Source organism: Heteronotia binoei, chromosome 4 (assembly GCF_032191835.1).
Source record: "Heteronotia binoei isolate CCM8104 ecotype False Entrance Well chromosome 4, APGP_CSIRO_Hbin_v1, whole genome shotgun sequence".
NCBI classification, from domain to species: Eukaryota; Metazoa; Chordata; class Lepidosauria; order Squamata; family Gekkonidae; genus Heteronotia; species Heteronotia binoei.
The window spans coordinates 181,390,844-181,407,675 of NC_083226.1; the positions used below are offsets into that span (position 1 = coordinate 181,390,844).

The 16,832-nt window shown below is 48.8% G+C and overlaps 2 protein-coding genes across 3 annotated transcripts in view; one reads left to right on the top strand and one right to left on the bottom strand.

The window, feature by feature from the left end:
• The window catches only part of FAM219A (family with sequence similarity 219 member A), a 122,522-nt gene extending 121,558 nt beyond the window's left edge, over positions 1-964 (bottom strand). The window contains exon 1 of one of the 2 annotated variants that reach the window (XM_060236464.1): positions 759-964. In XM_060236464.1, coding sequence (XP_060092447.1) covers positions 759-818 — 60 coding nt within the window. In that variant the 5' untranslated portion in view covers positions 819-964. The remainder of the gene's footprint in view (positions 1-758) is intronic. The other variant, XM_060236465.1, reaches the window with a different exon arrangement.
• Positions 965-1,393: 429 nt separating this feature from the next.
• Positions 1,394-16,832, top strand: part of DNAI1 (dynein axonemal intermediate chain 1) — a 310,319-nt gene continuing 294,880 nt past the window's right edge. The window contains exon 1 of the mRNA XM_060236614.1: positions 1,394-1,423. Within this exon, the coding sequence (XP_060092597.1) occupies positions 1,394-1,423 (30 nt within the window). The remainder of the gene's footprint in view (positions 1,424-16,832) is intronic.

Here is a 16,832-nt window from a genome sequence, read left to right on the forward strand (position 1 = left end):
TCAAGGGGCTGTGGGGGAGGGGTGGGGGAGAGAGGCCCCTCCCCCTTCTGGGGCGGGGCTCCTCCCCCTTCCCCTTCTGGGGTGGGGCTCCTCCCCCTCCTGGCCCCTCCCCCTCCTGAGGCGAGGCCCCCTCAAGGGCTGTGGGGGAGGGGTGGGGGGAGATAGGCCCCTCCCCTTCTGGGGCGGGGCTCCTCCCCCTCCTGGCCCCTCCCCCTCCTGAGGCGAGGGCCCCTCAAGGGCTGTGGGGGAGGGGTGGGGGGAGATAGGCCCCTCCCCTTCTGGGGCGGGGCTCCTCCCCCTCCTGGCCCCTCCCCCTCCTGAGGCGAGGCCCCCTCAAGGGCTGTGGGGGAGGGGTGGGGGGAGATAGGCCCCTCCCCTTCTGGGGCGGGGCTCCTCCCCCTCCTGGCCCCTCCCCCTCCTGAGGCGAGGCCCCCTCAAGGGCTGTGGGGGAGGGGTGGGGGGAGATAGGCCCCTCCCCTTCTGGGGCGGGGCTCCTCCCCCTCCTGGCCCCTCCCCCTCCTGAGGCGAGGCCCCCTCAAGGGCTGTGGGGGAGGGGTGGGGGGAGATAGGCCCCTCCCCTTCTGGGGCGGGGCTCCTCCCCCTCCTGGCCCCTCCCCCTCCTGAGGCGAGGGCCCCTCAAGGGCTGTGGGGGAGGGGTGGGGGGAGATAGGCCCCTCCCCTTCTGGGGCGGGGCCCCTCCCCCTCCCCCCTGGCCCCTCCCCCCGGGGCGAGGTCTGAGGCGAGGCCTGCTCACTCACCAGCGGCTGCATCTCGGCTCTCACGGCGGGCACCTGGAAGCGGTCGATCTCTTCCATCATGGTGCCGGCGGGCGGGCGGGTGAGGGGCCAGGCCGAGGCCCGGGCGCCGCCTCAGTGGAGCAGGCCGTCCGTCGCCCGCTGCCTCATCCCCTCAGAGCCCGGCCCTGCCCTGCTCCGCTCTGCTCAGCCGCCCGCCGTGACTCAGCCCCGCTCGCTCCCCCCCGTCAGCCTTCGCTCGCGCTGCGCACGCGCCGCGCCCCGCCGGCTCCGCCCCTTCGTTCTCACCCTCGCCCCGCCCACCTCATTTCCATATCCAGCTTCAGGGGCGTATCAAGGCGCCTCCTCCTCCCCTCGCTCCGCCCCTTCGATTAATTATTCAGCATTCGGGCTCTTCCCCTTTTCAGCGCCGCGGTTCTCATCCCTTTGGGAAAGCGCGCGGAAGGAACCATTTCGCCGTAGGGGGGAAGAGGGTGGGCGCTACCAATTTCGTCCTGTCTCTATGGCACGGGGGGGGCTAGCCACTTCCGCCTCGTTGCCATGGGTGCCGCCGTCAACTTCCGGCGTCTGCTGAAAGGAGAGGAGTCGGCGGGAGAGGGAAAGGAAAAAAGGAAGGACCGGCAAGGAGAGTCGCGGAGATGCCGGGGAGAGACCTCCTCAAGCGAAGGGTAAGGGGGGGGGGGCGCGTGTGGTCACTGAGTGACGTCACGCGCGTGACGTCACCACTTGGTTCCCCCCCCCCCCCCCACGATATAAGCCTTGCACCCCACTTCTGCATCCTGGCTCTTCCCTCCACTATTTTAAGTTAAAGAAAGCTTTATTATTATTATTTTTTAAAAGTAGAATTTTATTTTTTTAGCAGATTTTTATTCCGCCTTTTCCCATATGGGCTCAAGGGCGGATTACAAACAGAAAAACAGTCAAAATACAACAAGAAATCAACAGTCTACAATTAAGCAATATAAATTAAACACTCAATAAGCAGCCAAAAGGTTGCCGTCGCATTCCGTCGTAAATGTGCGGAGCGCACTGAATAAACAGCATTCCCTTCATTTTATTCTCACAGCAGCCCTGTGAAGTAGGCTAGAATGAGAGGACGGGGCTGGCCTAAAGTCAACCGACAGGCTTCCACGCTGGAGTGGGGGATTCGAACTTGGGTTTCCCAGACGAGGAGGCACACGACAGGCGTTGTTTTTCTGCCATGGGGATGACATTCTTGTGTGGAGAGGATGCAAGGCAGCAGTCGTTGGGAGCCAGCATTTTAAATGGCAAGTTTCATTTGTAAAACTTGAAAGTAGGCAGATGCGCAACTGCACCAGGCATGCTAGAAGCAGCGCTTTCAACTGGAAATGCGCAAAGTTAAATCCGGTGGGGCCCTTTGACCCTGCATCTTCCCATTGCTCACTTCATAATCTGGTATAGAAATGTCAGCCTAGGGAGGATCCAGTATTGTTGTTGTTGATGTTATTTGCATTTGATAAATCGCCCTATCCCGGCTAGTGCCAGGCTCTGGATGATGTACAACATTAAAAAAATACATATAAACATACACACACACGCATATATATGTTACATTTAAAAGATTACAAACCCTGATATATATATATATATATACACATACATATATACATACACAAAAACACACACACAGATACATATCTATATATCTATATATATCGATATATATGTTAGATTTAAAAGATTACAAACCCTGATATATATATATATATATATATATATATATATATATACACACACACACACATGCATACATATATATAAACACACACACATATATATGTGTGTGTATATATATATACACATAGTATATACATACACAAAAACACACACACAGATATATATCTATATATCTATAGATCTATATATAGATCTATATATCTATATATATCTGTTACATTTAAAAGATTACAAACCCTGATATATATATATATATACACACACAAACACATATATATATCTCAGTTACATTTAAAATATTACAAACCCTGACAGCGTCTTTAAAGTGCTCTTATTCAGTCATTACGTCACATCCTGGGTGTGGGCTCTCTATGGGAAGTGGGCTCTCTGCTGTGGAAGCTTCGGCTGAAATGGAATCCGTTTTATTCCTCGTGTGGGACTTTCCAAGCTTCTGCAGGGCTTGCAAGTTAGTCCTGTCCAGGGAGACTTTCTCCTGATCTTGTTCTGTTGACCCTCCTGGAGCTCACCCGCCCTTTCATTTTTTATGTGTTACCAGTGACCGATTTTATTATCTTTTTGTATGCAATTGTTGTTTTATTGTTGTAATCCAACCATGTCATCAAAATGGTGGCGTGCACGCGGGCCGCTCTAGGCGGTTCTGGGAAAACTCTATGGCTTTTCTCGGATGCTCTAGCCATTTGGGAGATAAAACTCTACGGTACAATAGACTTGAAGAGGACTTGGCAACCCTACACCCTGAGCCTGCTTTCGCAGGGAGGCTGGGATATAAATAAAATAAAATACTTAATTAAATAAATCAAACATAGAGTCCACATACACAACATGAGGAGTGGGGAATCAAACCCGGTTCTCCCAGATAAGAGTCTGCACATTTAACCACTACGCCAAACTGGCTCTAACAGAAGCTGCCCTTTGAAGGACAATGTGAGGGCTATGGCTGACCCAAGGGCATTCCAGCAGCTGCAAATGGAGGAGTGGGGAATCAAATCCGGTTCTCCCAGATAAGAGTCCGCACACTTAACCACTGCACCAGACTGGTTCTCACAGAAGCTGCTCTTTCAAGGACAATGTGAGGGCTATAGCTGACCCAAGGCCATTCCAGCAGCTGTAAGTGGAGGAGTGGGGAATCAAACCCGGTTCTCCCAGATAAGAGTCCGCACACTTAACCACTACGCCAAACTGGCTCTAACAGAAGCTGCCCTTTGAAGGACAATGTGAGGGCTATGGCTGACCCAAGGCCATTCCAGCATCTGCAAGGGGAGGAGTGGGGACTCAAACCCGGTTCTCCCAGATAAGAGTCCGCACCCTTAACCACTACACCAGACTGGCTCTCACAGAAGCTGCCCTTTCAAGGACAATGTGAGGGCTATGGCTGACCCAAGGCCATTCTAGCAGCTGCAACAGGAAGAGTGGGGAATCAAACCCAGTTCTCCCAGATAAGAGTCCGCACACTTAACCACTACACCAGACTGGCTCTCACAGAAGCTGCTCTTTCACGGACAATGTGAGGGCTATGGCTGACCCAAAGCCATTCCACTAGCTGCAAGTGGAGGAGTGGGGGATCAAACCCGGTTCACCCAGATAAGAGTCCGCACGCTTAACCACTACACCAAACTGGATCTCACAGAAACTGCCCTTTCACGGACAATGTGAGGGCTGTGGCTGACCCAAGGCCATTCCAGCAGCTGTAAGTGGAGGAGTGGGGAATCATACCCGGTTCTCCCAGATAAGAGTCTGCACACTTAACCACTACACCAGACTGGCTCTCACAGAAGCTGCCCTTTCAAGGACAATGTGAGGACTATGGCTGACGGAAGCCCATTCTAGCAGCTGCAAGTGGAGGAGTGGGGAATCAAACCCAGTTCTCCCAGATAAGAGTCCGCACACTTAACCACTACATCAAACTGGCTCTCCAATGTAGGGAACGATTTAATTGCTTGCTCCTTCTTTTGGAATCCAGTTTAAAAGCTGATGAATAGTACTCCGGCGTGAAGTGAGTGAGTCTGGCCACTGAAATGGGACTCTTGATGAAGTGTTTCCCCCTCAGTGGTAGTGTTGGTTTCTGCTGGCATTTTCTCTCTCTGATAAATAAAAGTCCGTTGAGGGAAAGTCGTAGCAATTAAAGAAATTCATTGAAGGCAATCAGTTACCGCCTGGAAATTTTCTAGACGTGTAGGCAGACATGAAAGGCAAAATGAAGCAAAAGTACAAAAGGAAGAAGGATATAGACAAGCTGGGTCCAGAGGAGGGCGATGAAGATGGTGAAGGGTCTGGAGACCAAGTCGTATGAGGAAAGGCTGAAGGATCTGGGCAGGTTTAGCCTGGAGAGGAGGCGGCTGAGAGGTGATACGATCACCATCTTCAAGTACTTGAAGGGCTGTCATATGGAGGAGGGTGTGGAATTGTTTTCTGTGGCCCCAGAAGGCAGGACCAGAACCAAGGGGTTGAAATTAAATCAAAAGAGTTTCTGGTTCAACCTTAGGAAGAACTTCCTGACCGTTAGAGGGGTTCCTCATTGGAACAGGCTTCCTCCTTGGGAGGTGGTGGGCTCTCCTTCCTTGTAGGTTTCTAAACAGAGGCTAGATGGCCATCTGACAGCAATGAAGATCCTGTGAATTTAGGGGGAGGTCTTTGTGTATTTCCTGCATTCTGCAGGACCTGGAGGTCCTTTCCTACTCTATGATTCTACACAGGGAAACAGCAGAGAAAGAGTTCATTTTTGTAAAACCCTAAAGCTTTTTGTAAAACCCTAAAGCTAGAAAGAGGCCCAACACTTAAGACAGGACTTTAGATTATACCCTTTCTTCTACCTATCTTGTATGTCGAGTTGTATATTTCCAAGATTTTCTTTGTAGATTGGAGTACATCGCGCATTCATCCATCGTACATCACACCACCCCTAGCACAGTTTGTGAATTAAAGAGCTCAGTCTGGGGTCGAGAGCAATTTTCGACCCAGATGCTCAGTGTTCAAGAATAGCTGGGCGAAGGGAGCAGATAATGTAGAGCACCGCTTTGGTTTTCTCTGCGCTACCATTTTCTGCCATCCTTTGATGCCCTCGCCCAGCAGGGCTCATGTTTGTGCTGCTCCACTCCACGGGGGAAGCTAATGGAAAAGAGAGAGAGAGAAATTCAGGGAGGAAGGCAACGGAGTGGCTAGGGCAGGGGTTCTCCCCCCTTGTGTGCTGTCACCAGCCCGGCTCACATAAGGAGCTGCTCACACTTCCTTGCTTTGGGAACCTCAGTCTGGGGCAAGCAAGAGGAGAAAGGTGAATCGTAACAGTCTGGTCTCTGTGCTGGTGCAGAAAGCTGTATGTTTGTGTTCGGGTGGAGAGGGATACGAAAATGCTCAGTCCTTTCCCTGATGTTGCTTTTGTGCTGCTGCCTCCCTTCCTGTTCACTTTCACCCATCAAAAACGCTCCTCGGGTTGCATTTAGCCATCCTCCCGTGTAGATTGGTGATGGGGAAATTCCTTTATATATATTTTAGAAACGCTTTCTATATTATAGCATTGGAGAAAGTCCAGAGAAGGGCAACTAGAATGATTAAAGGGCTGGAGCACTTTCCCTATGAAGAAAGGTTGAAACGCTTGGGGATCTTTACCTTGGAGAAACGTCGACTGCGGGGTGACATGATAGAGGTTTACAAGATTATGCATGGGATGGAGAAAGTAGAGAAAGAAGTACTTTTCTCCCTTTCTCACAATACAAGAACTCATGGGCATTCGATGAAATTGCTGAGCGGACAGGTTAAAACGGATAAAAGGAAGTACTTCTTCACCCAAAGGGTGATTAACATGTGGAATTCACTGCCACAGGAGGTGGTGGCGGCCACAAGTATGGCCACCTTCAAGAGGGGTTTAGATAAAAATATGGAGCGCAGGTCCATCAGTGGCTATTAGCCACAGTGTATGTGTGTATATAAAATTTTTTGCCACTGTGTGACACAGAGTGTTGGACTTGATGGGCCGTTGGCCTGATCCAACATGGCTTCTCTTATGTTCTTATGTTCTTACCCACAGTTTTCCAAAACGACCCAGCGCTCTCAGTACCTAATACACGAGACTCAGTAACTTTTCAAAAACAGTTAAGATAGCAAACTCAGATTATGCTCTCGGTTAAATCTCTCATAGATTCCTACACAATACAGTTTTCTTAAACAGTTAAAATACTTCCCAGTTTTAAACGTTAGGCTTCCACATTCTATTTCTCAATTAACAAATCCAATTAGCACAATCTTATACCTGCTAAAGTCTAAATTAGAGTTCTAAGTTCCCAATTTTCTCTTCTCTAAGTTCTATTAGCCCAATCTTTAGTTAAAGATCTGTAACCCAGCTTTTGGCTGACCTGCCCAGAGTCCTTTGGCTCTCTGATACCAGCAAGATGGTGGGACATTTCTAAGGCTTGTATGGATTCTAGCCTGAGAACTTTCTCACATCTCTGATAATATCTCTCTTCTGCGTCAATCTGACACTTTCCCCATCAGCTGCTATGCAGATGGGCTCTCAAACTGGCCAATGTCCATCTCAGACACTGTCCAGTGAGAATTTCTCCCCTTATCCGATTCTTTCCCATCTCCTAAACCAAAACATCTTTCTTGCCAGAATAATCCCCCCCCCCCCTAAAATTTTCTTCAAACTCTCTCTAACTGACCCATATTCTCTGTTAAGCTTTGGCATCAAGCTATTTTCAAGTGCTTCTAGCAATGTAAAATGACACGGGTTGTTGACATAAGGGGACCGGTTTTAATTTTTCCCGCAACAATTGGCTCTTGGGGTTGGGGGCATGACTGAGATGCAAACCATGCTCTTCCGGGCTTGAGCTTTCCTAACCACCCCTGAAGACTTTGTAGCTCCCTTCTCTAGGGGTTTTCAAAGGGCAGCTACGTCGGGCTGCAGTAGATTTGAGTCCAGTAGCAATTTGTTGTTGTTCATTCGCACAGTCGAGTCCGACTCTTTGCGACCCCATGGACCAAGTCACGCCAGGCCCTCCTGTCTTCCACCATCCTCTGAAGTATGCTCAAATCTGTGTTTGTTACATCAGTAATGCTGTCCAGCCATCTCATCTTTTGCCATCCCCTTCTTCTTTGGCCTTCTGTCTTTCCCAGCATCGGGTCTTCTCCAGTGAGTGCTCCCTTCACATTTGGTGGCCAAAGTCTTTGAGCTTCAGCTTCAGCATCTGACCTTCCAGGGAACAGTCTGGGTTGATTTCCCTTAGGACTGACTGATTGGATCTTCTTGCAGTCCAAGGGACTCTCAAGAGTCTTCTCCAGTGAGTGCTCCCTTCTCATTTGGTGGCCAAAGTATTTGAGCTTCAGCTTCAGCATCTGACCTTCCAGGGAACAGTCAGGGTTGATTTCCCTTAGGACTGACTGATTGGATCTTCTTGCAGTCCAAGGGACTCTCAAGAGTCTTCTCCAGTGCGTGCTCCCTTCTCATTTGGTGGCCAAAGTATTTGAGCTTCAGCTTCAGCATCTGACCTTCCAGGGAACAGTCAGGGTGGATTTCCCTTAGGACTGACTGATTGGATCTTCTTGCTGTCCAAGGGACTCTCAAGAGTCTTCTCCAGGGAGTTCTCGCTTCTCATTTGGTGGCCAAAGTATTTGAGCTTCCGCTTGAGCATCTGACCTTCCAGGGAACAGTCTGGGTTGATTTCCCTTAGGACTGACTGATTGGATCTTCTTGCAGTCCAAGGGACTCTCAAGAATCTTCTCCAGTGAGTGCTCCCTTCTCATTGGGTGGCCAAAGTATTTGAGCTTCAGCTTCAGCATCTGACCTTCCAGGGGACAGTCTGGGTTGATTTCCCTTAGGACTGACTGACTGGATCTTCTTGCAGTCCAAGGGACTCTCAAGAGTCTTCTCCCGTGAGTGCTCCCTTCTCATTGGGTGGCCAAAGTATTTGAGCTTCAGCTTCAGCATCTGACCTTCCAGGGAACAGTCTGGGTTGATTTCCCTTAGGACTGACTGACTGGATCTTCTTGCAGTCCAAGGGACTCTCAAGAGTCTTCTCCTGTGAGTGCTCACTTCTCATTGGGTGGCCAAAGTATTTGAGCTTCAGCTTCAGCATCTGACCTTCCAGGGGACAGTCTGGGTTGATTTCCCTTAGGACTGACTGACTGGATCTTCTTTCAATCCAAGGGACTCTCAAGAGTCTTCTCCTGTGAGTGCTCCCTTCTCATTGGGTGGCCAAAGTATTTGAGCTTCAGCATCTGACCTTCCAGGGGACAGTCTGGGTTGATTTCCCTTAGGACTGACTGATTGGATCTTCTTGCAGTCCAAGGGACTCTCAAGAGTCTTCTCCCGTGAGTGCTCCCTTCTCATTGGGTGGCCAAAGTATTTGAGCTTCAGCTTCAGCATCTGACCTTCCAGGGAACAGTCTGGGTTGATTTCCCTTAGGACTGACTGATTGGATCTTCTTGCAGTCCAAGGGACTCTCAAGAGTCTTCTCCAGTGAGTGCTCCCTTCTCATTGGGTGGCCAAAGTATTTGAGCTTCAGCTTCAGCATCTGACCTTCCAGGGAACAGTCTGGGTTGATTTCCCTTAGGACTGACTGACTGGATCTTCTTGCAGTCCAAGGGACTCTCAAGAGTCTTCTCCTGTGAGTGCTCCCTTCTCATTGGGTGGCCAAAGTATTTGAGCTTCAGCTTCAGCATCTGACCTTCCAGGGAACAGTCAGGGTTGATTTCCCTCAGGACTGACTCACTGGATCTTCTTGCAGTCCAAGGGACTCTCAAGAGTCTTCTCCCGTGAGTGCTCCCTTCTCATTGGGTGGCCAAAGGATTTGAGCTTCAGCTTCAGCATTTGAAGTAGCAATTTAGATACCGACAAGTTTTTGTTGGTATACGTTTCTGGGAGTCCAGGCTCCCTTCATCGGATTACAGGTATCTGAGAAAAGGGGCTTTGACTGCCAAAAGCTCATGCTCCGAAAAACTTGTTGGTCTCTAACAGGCATAGCCAAACTGTGGCTCGGAAGCCACTTGCAGCTCTTTCACACCTATTGTGCGAATCCCGGAGGTCAAGGAGGAACCCACACGTAGGCAACTATTTTTGCCATATGTGGAGCAGGGAAGGAGGGGGAAATAGGCAGGTCTGCAAACTCTTCTCCTCCACTGCAGAGGTCACCTGGAGACCTAGAGCAGGGAAAGAGAGCTCAAGAACCGAGGGAGCCAATGGAAGGAGGAATGGAATTAAAGAGGGCAGTGCAGGGTTCTCTTCTTTGTTCCATAGCTCTTGTAGGAGTTGTTCTTACTAAGCTTGGTGTTAAGGCAAAGGAAGAAGGCATTTCCATCCACCAATCTTGGTACCCAGCTCTGCAAAACACCCTACAGACTATAAATTGCAGAAATTACAGAACAACCAGCATGTTCCACAGAACAATCAGCACAGTCAACAACCATCTTCCTTATCTTCACACCCCTTCCAACCCTCCCAGCAATTAACACAGAACAATGGTTACATTCAACAGCCAGTTTCCTTATCACTACCCTTCCAGGAAGCCCCACCAAACAATGGGCACATCCACAAACCTATTGCCCTTTCACCACACCCCCTCCAGCCTAGAAATAGCAGCTCTCCAGCAGCCCTGGCCTCACTCAATGCACAGCAGCCAAGAAGGTCAGAGTGCCTGCTCTGGCTGCAACGCTACTGAGGATGTTCTCCACAGATGAGAATGAAACGTCTGGAAGAAAAACTTTCTCCAGTAGAACACGGCACTTGAGCCCGAAAGATTCTACAAACCCTAACAAAGAGAGATGCATAATGATGCAAACGATGGCCAGTGATTTATATGGTACAGGTGTTTTTCCTTCTCCCAAAAATAATTCCCTAAGCTTTCCTTATGCTGGTCTTACGGAGACTGTTATTCCCGGCTTTTGTTTTTTTTAAAAGTCTCCTTCTAGCATAGTTGTGTTGTGCATACGTATGTATTTTATCTTTCTGTGCAAAGAAAGCGTTAAGAGTTTTAATAAAGATACTTTGAGCTGATTTTTTTTAAGTGGCTGGGGAGCAGTGTTCCCTCTAAACTTCAGAGTCTTGTGAACAACAAAATCTACTTTGTGAGCTCCTGGCATTAAAGTTGTGAGCTGCTGCATCAGTTAGTTTGCTCCGGGGCCATTTTCCCTGAACCAAGACAAAAATGTGTGAGCTGGAGGCTAAAAAAACTGTGAGCTAGTTCACACTCACTTAGCTTTCAGGGAACGCTGCTGGGGAGGCAGGGGACCATTCAACAAGGATATCTCCTCAGTTTCAGCCTAAAGTGGATTCTTCCACAGCACATGCCTTGTTGGAGAGGCCTGAATCATAGAGCTGGAAAGGGCCCTAGAGGTGATCAAATGCAGCCCCCAGGGCAATGCAGGAGATCCAAACCAGAGCGTCCCCAAAGGATGGAGGAGAGAAGATCTCCAGCAAGGGGAGCTCTCCCACCACTGACTGTCTCTGTGACGGAACCGGCCCGATTCTGCCTTCAGACCCGGTCCCGTCAGCTCCCTATTGAGTCGCCAACTCCTGAAGGGAGCTATTTCTCCTCCTGCCATTTGGGCTTGCTGCCACCACCTGCTCAGTCTAAGGGTTCAGATTGAGAGGAACAGGACTCCCAATCCCCCTCTCCAGCTATGAGGCCAGGCCTCAAGGCCCTCTGCCACCCAGTACTTGGGTATCACAGAGACCACAGCACTTCTTCGGGGAACCCCTGGAGGATTGGCACCTTATCCAACTGCATGCCTTCCCCGGGGCCCCCTTCTTAAAGCAGCGTGGTCTAAGGCGGTTGGGGATCTATGTGGTACAGAGTTTGACTGCCAGCATTCCAAACAGTAAAAATATTTAATTAAAAGAGAAAAAGAAAAGAAAAGAAGAACAAAACAAAAACAGTTGCATATAAAAGTTTAGCACAGCACCTGCTCGACAAGGTCTCATTTTTTTTTTTATTTATTTTTTTTTTTTTGGTTGACTGCTCTTTGTTTGGTTGACTGCCTTAAGGGTGAAAGAGATTGAGAGTGATTGCTGCTGATTGAGAGTGATTGCTGAGGAGTGCCCTGCTCCACCTCTTTGCATTTTAAGCTGCGCCTTGCCAAAGGCTGAGCACATCTCACAGAGGTCTGGGAGGAGCAGAGCAGAGCAGCTCTGATAAGCTGAGACAGCTGGAGAAATTGCTGAGAATTTCTGAGTTTTGAAGGACTACATTCTAAGGTTTGTGGGGCTGCCTAAAATTCTAAGGTGTGATAGCTGGGGAACTGCTCTTTGTTTGGTTGACTGCTCTTTGTTTGGTTGACTGCCTTAAGGGTGAAAGAGATTGAGAGTGATTGCTGCTGATTGAGAGTGATTGCTGAGGAGTGCCCTGCTCCACCTCTTTGCATTTTAAGCTGCGCCTTGCCAAAGGCGCGAGCCTGTTGGCCTGTGGCTCTTCGCCTAGGGGCTCTCTAAGGAGCAGGAACCCAGATCCCTGGCTTCTTTGTTCTCCAAATAAGGTAAGTTCCCAATAAGGTAAGTTTAGGTAAGTTGACCCGCCAGAAGGGGAGCCACTTAAACAGCATTTAAAGAGGACTGTATATTTTAATATATATATATATACAATGAAGATAGAATGCCAGCAGGGGGTTGGGGGCTTTCCAGTGTTTTGCACTGAGTGTCACATGTATGACTATCTGCCCAAAGGACAGAAGTCTTGGGTGTGTGCTCGATGCAAGGAGCTCCTGGTCCTCAGGGAACGAGTTCGTACCCTTGAGGCCGAGGTGACTGCCCTGGAGAAGCAGAGACGGTCAGTTAGGCACTTGGGGAAGACTCTCGGGGGCGTATTAGATGAGCCCCGCTCTGAACGTAGCAGCCCCGTTGCTGCCAGAGAGCGTGAGGGTCGAGAGGGAACAGGGCACCATGCTGAGGATAAGGGGAATGCGCCCTCAGAAGGGACCTCTTCTTCGGTCGGTGAGCGGGAATCCTTTCGCGCCAAGGAACCATCCCTGAGCAGGGGGAGAGGGGGGGTATTGGTAGTTGGTGATTCGATCATTAGGCAAGTAGACAGCCGGGTGGCGAAACCGCGTACTGACCGTATGGTGACTTGCCTGCCTGGTGCGAAGGTAGCGGATATTACGCGTGTAGTAGATAGACTGATAGACAGTGCTGGGGAGGAGCCTGTGGTCGTGGTGCATGTTGGCACCAACGATGTGGGGAAATGCAGTCGTGAGGTCCTGGAGGAAAAATTTAGGCTGCTAGGCGGGAGACTTAAGGCCAGGACCTCCAAGGTAGCCTTCTCGGAAGTGCTACCTGTTCCACGTGCAGGGCAGGAGAGACAGGCACAAATTAGAAGTCTCAATGTGTGGATGAGACGATGGTGTAAGGAGGAAGGGTTTAAGTTTGTTAGGCACTGGGATGCTTTCTGGAACAAGCGGGAGCTGTACAAAAGAGACGGTCTCCACTTGTCCCCGGATGGAACCAGGCTGCTGGCGCTTAAAATCAAAAAGGTGGCAGAGCAGTTTTTAAACTAAATCTTGGGGGAAAGCCGACAGGAGATGAAATGTCTCTGGTTCGGGAGGACTCGTCTCAAAGAGATGAAGGGTTAGCTGCTATTTTTCTACCGGGTAACGGACCGGAGTTGTCCACTGTGAAGGTGACAAACAATATGGACTGTCTGCCAGTGTCTCGAGGCGGCAGGAGGAAGGTGGCGGGCCTAGCTCGCCTGGGAAATTATAGATGTTTGTATGCAAATGCTAGAAGTGTTCAAAGTAAAATTGGTGAATTGGAATGTTTAGTGCTGGGAGAAAACATAGACATTGTGGGAATTTCAGAAACTTGGTGGAATGAGGAAAATCAGTGGGACACGGTGATTCCTGGATATAAGCTATATCGGAAGGATAGGGAGGGAAGGGTTGGAGGTGGGGTGGCTCTGTATGTCAGAGAGGATATACGGTCCAGTAAGGCTGAGATCAGAGAATTAGATTCACTTTTAGAAATGCTTTGGGTTGAAATAGAGGGCCCAAAAGGAAATTTAACTATGGGAGTTTGTTATCGCCCACCAAATCAAAAGAGAGAGGACGATTATAATATGATGGAAGGCTTAAAGATAGCGGCTAAACGTAAAAACTGTGTTGTAATAGGTGATTTTAACTACCCGCAGATTGATTGGGTCAATATGTGTTCTGGTCGAGAGAAAGAGATTGAGTTTCTTGATGCTCTCAATGACTGTGCTATGGAGCAGATGGTCTCAGAACCTACCAGGGGTGGGGCGATCCTGGATTTGGTCCTAAGTAATGCCCAAGACTTGGTGAGAGATGTAAAAGTGATTGCGCCGCTTGGGAGCAGTGACCATAATGTTATTGATTTCACCGTTTGTATAAATAGGGAGTTGTCCAAAAAGACCACCACAACCACGTTTAACTTTAAAAGGGGTAAATACACTGAGATGAGGAGGCATGTGAGGAAGAAACTGAAAGGAAAGGTACATACGGTCAAAACCCTTGAGAAAGCTTGGACGCTATTTAAAACTATAATCCTAGAAGCTCAGATAAAATACATACCACAAGTTAGGAAAGGCCCAAACAGGCATAAGAAAAGGCCTGCGTGGTTAACAAATAAAGTAATGGAAGCTGTAAAAGGTAAGAAGGACTCCTTTAAGCGGTGGAAAACCAGTCCAAGTGAGATTAGTAAAAGGGAACACAGGCTGTGGCAAATCAAATGCAAGACTGTGATCAGGCAGGCAAAAAGGGACTATGAGGAGCATATTGCAAAAAACATAAAGACCAACAATAAAACTTTCTTCAAATATATTAGAAGTAGGAAACCAGCCAGGGAGGCAGTGGGGCCCTTGGATGACCATGGGGTAAAAGGATTACTGAAGGAGGATAGGGAAATGGCTGAAAAGCTAAATGAATTTTTTGCCTCCGTCTTCACTGTAGAAGACGAGAACTTTTTGCCCACCCCAGAACCACTAATTTTGGAAGGGGTGTTGAAAGACCTGAGTCAGATTGAGGTGACAAATGAGGAGGTCCTACAACTGATAGACAAATTAAAAACTAATAAGTCACCGGGTCCGGATGGCATACATCCGAGAGTTCTGAAGGAACTCAAAGTTGAACTTGTGGATCTTCTAACAAAAATCTGTAATCTTTCATTGAAATCTGCCTCCATTCCTGAGGACTGGAAGGTAGCAAATGTCACCCCCATCTTTAAAAAAGGTTCCAGAGGAGATCCGGGAAACTACAGGCCAGTCAGTCTGACTTCAATACCGGGAAAGTTGGTAGAAACCATTATCAAGGACAGAATGAGTAGGCACATTGATGAACACGGGTTATTGAGGAAGACTCAGCATGGGTTCTGCAAGGGAAGATCTTGCCTCACTAACCTGTTGCATTTCTTTGAGGGGGTGAACAAACATGTGGACAAAGGAGACCCGATAGATGTTGTTTACCTTGACTTCCAGAAAGCTTTTGATAAAGTTCCTCATCAAAGGCTCCTTAGAAAGCTTGAGAATCATGGAGTAAAAGGACAGGTCCTCTTGTGGATCAAAAACTGGCTGAGTAATAGGAAGCAGAGAGTGAGTATAAATGGGCAGTCTTCGCAGTGGAGGACGGTAAGCAGTGGGGTGCCACAGGGCTCGGTACTGGGTCCCATGCTTTTTAACTTGTTCATAAATGATTTAGAGTTCGGAGTGAGCAGTGAAGTGGCCAAGTTTGCGGATGACACTAAATTGTTCAGGGTGGTGAGAACCAGAGAGGATTGTGAGGAACTCCAAAGGGATCTGTTGAGGCTGGGTGAGTGGGCGTCAACGTGGCAGATGCGGTTCAATGTGGCCAAGTGCAAAGTAATGCACATTGGGGCTAAGAATCCCAGCTACAAATACAAGTTGATGGGGTGTGAACTGGCAGAGACTGATCAAGAGAGAGATCTTGGGGTCATGATAGATAACTCACTGAAAGTGTCAAGACAGTGTGCGTTTGCAATAAAAAAGGCCAATGCCATGCTGGGAATTATTAGGAAGGGAATTGAAAACAAATCAGCCAGTATCATAATGCCCCTGTATAAATCGATGGTGCGGTCTCATTTGGAGTACTGTGTGCAGTTCTGGTCGCCGCACCTCAAAAAGGATATTATAGCTTTAGAGAAGGTGCAGAGAAGGGCAACTAGAATGATTAAAGGGCTGGAGCACTTTCCCTATGAAGAAAGGTTGAAACGCTTGGGACTCTTTAGCTTGGAGAAACGTCGACTGCGGGGTGACATGATAGAGGTTTACAAGATAATGCATGGAATGGAGAAAGTAGAGAAAGAAGTACTTTTCTCCCTTTCTCACAATACAAGAACTCGTGGGCATTCGATGAAATTGCTGAGCAGACAGGTTAAGACGGATAAAAGGAAGTACTTCTTCACCCAAAGGGTGATTAACATGTGGAATTCACTGCCACAGGAGGTGGTGGCGGCCACAAGTATAGCCACCTTCAAGAGGGGTTTAGATAAAAATATGGAGCACAGGTCCATCAGTGGCTATTAGCCACAGTGTATGGAGCACAGGTCCATCAGTGGCTATTAGCCACAGTGTATGGAGCACAGGTCCATCAGTGGCTATTAGCCACAGTGTATGTGTGTATATAACATTTTTTGCCACTGTGTGACACAGAGTGTTGGACTTGATGGGCCGTTGGCCTGATCCAGCATGGCTTCTCTTATGTTCTTATGTTCTTATGTCAGATCCGGCCCTCATAACAAATGAGTTCGACACCCCTGGTCTACTCAGACCAGTAGAGGCTCTCCAGGGTATCAGGCTGAGGTCTTTCACATCACCTCCCACCTGGTCCTTTGGAGATGCCAGGGACTGAACCTGGGACCTTCTGCATGCCAAACAGAGGCTCTGCCAGTGAGCTATGGCCCTTCTCCATAACTCTCCAGGGTCTCAGGCTATGGTCTTTCCCATCACCTCCTGCCTGGCCCTTTTAACTGGAGATGCCAGGGATTGAACTAGGGACCTTCAGCATGCCAAGCAGAGGCTCTGCCACTGAGCTATGGCCCTTCTCCGTAGCTCTCCAGGGTCTCAGGCTAAGGTCTTTCCCATCACTTCCTGCCTGGCCCTTTTAACTGGAGATGCTGGGGATTGAACCTGGGACCTTCAGCATGCCAAGCAGAGGCTCTGCCAGTGAGCCACGACCCTTCTCAAATAGAACAGACAGCAATAAGCTGTAAGCAGCGATAAACTGCCCCCTTTCTGTATGGCTTCAGTGTCTAATGCTGTATTTGCCCAAACCGGTAGCCAGACTTTCTGCTGTGGTTTTATGTTTTTCAGCCTCCTGTCACCTTCAGTGAGTCATCTAGAAACCAAAATTTAATTTTGTAGATTAGATTGCGCTCTAATTGGCTGAATCACCGAGGAAATCTTTTTATGTCTG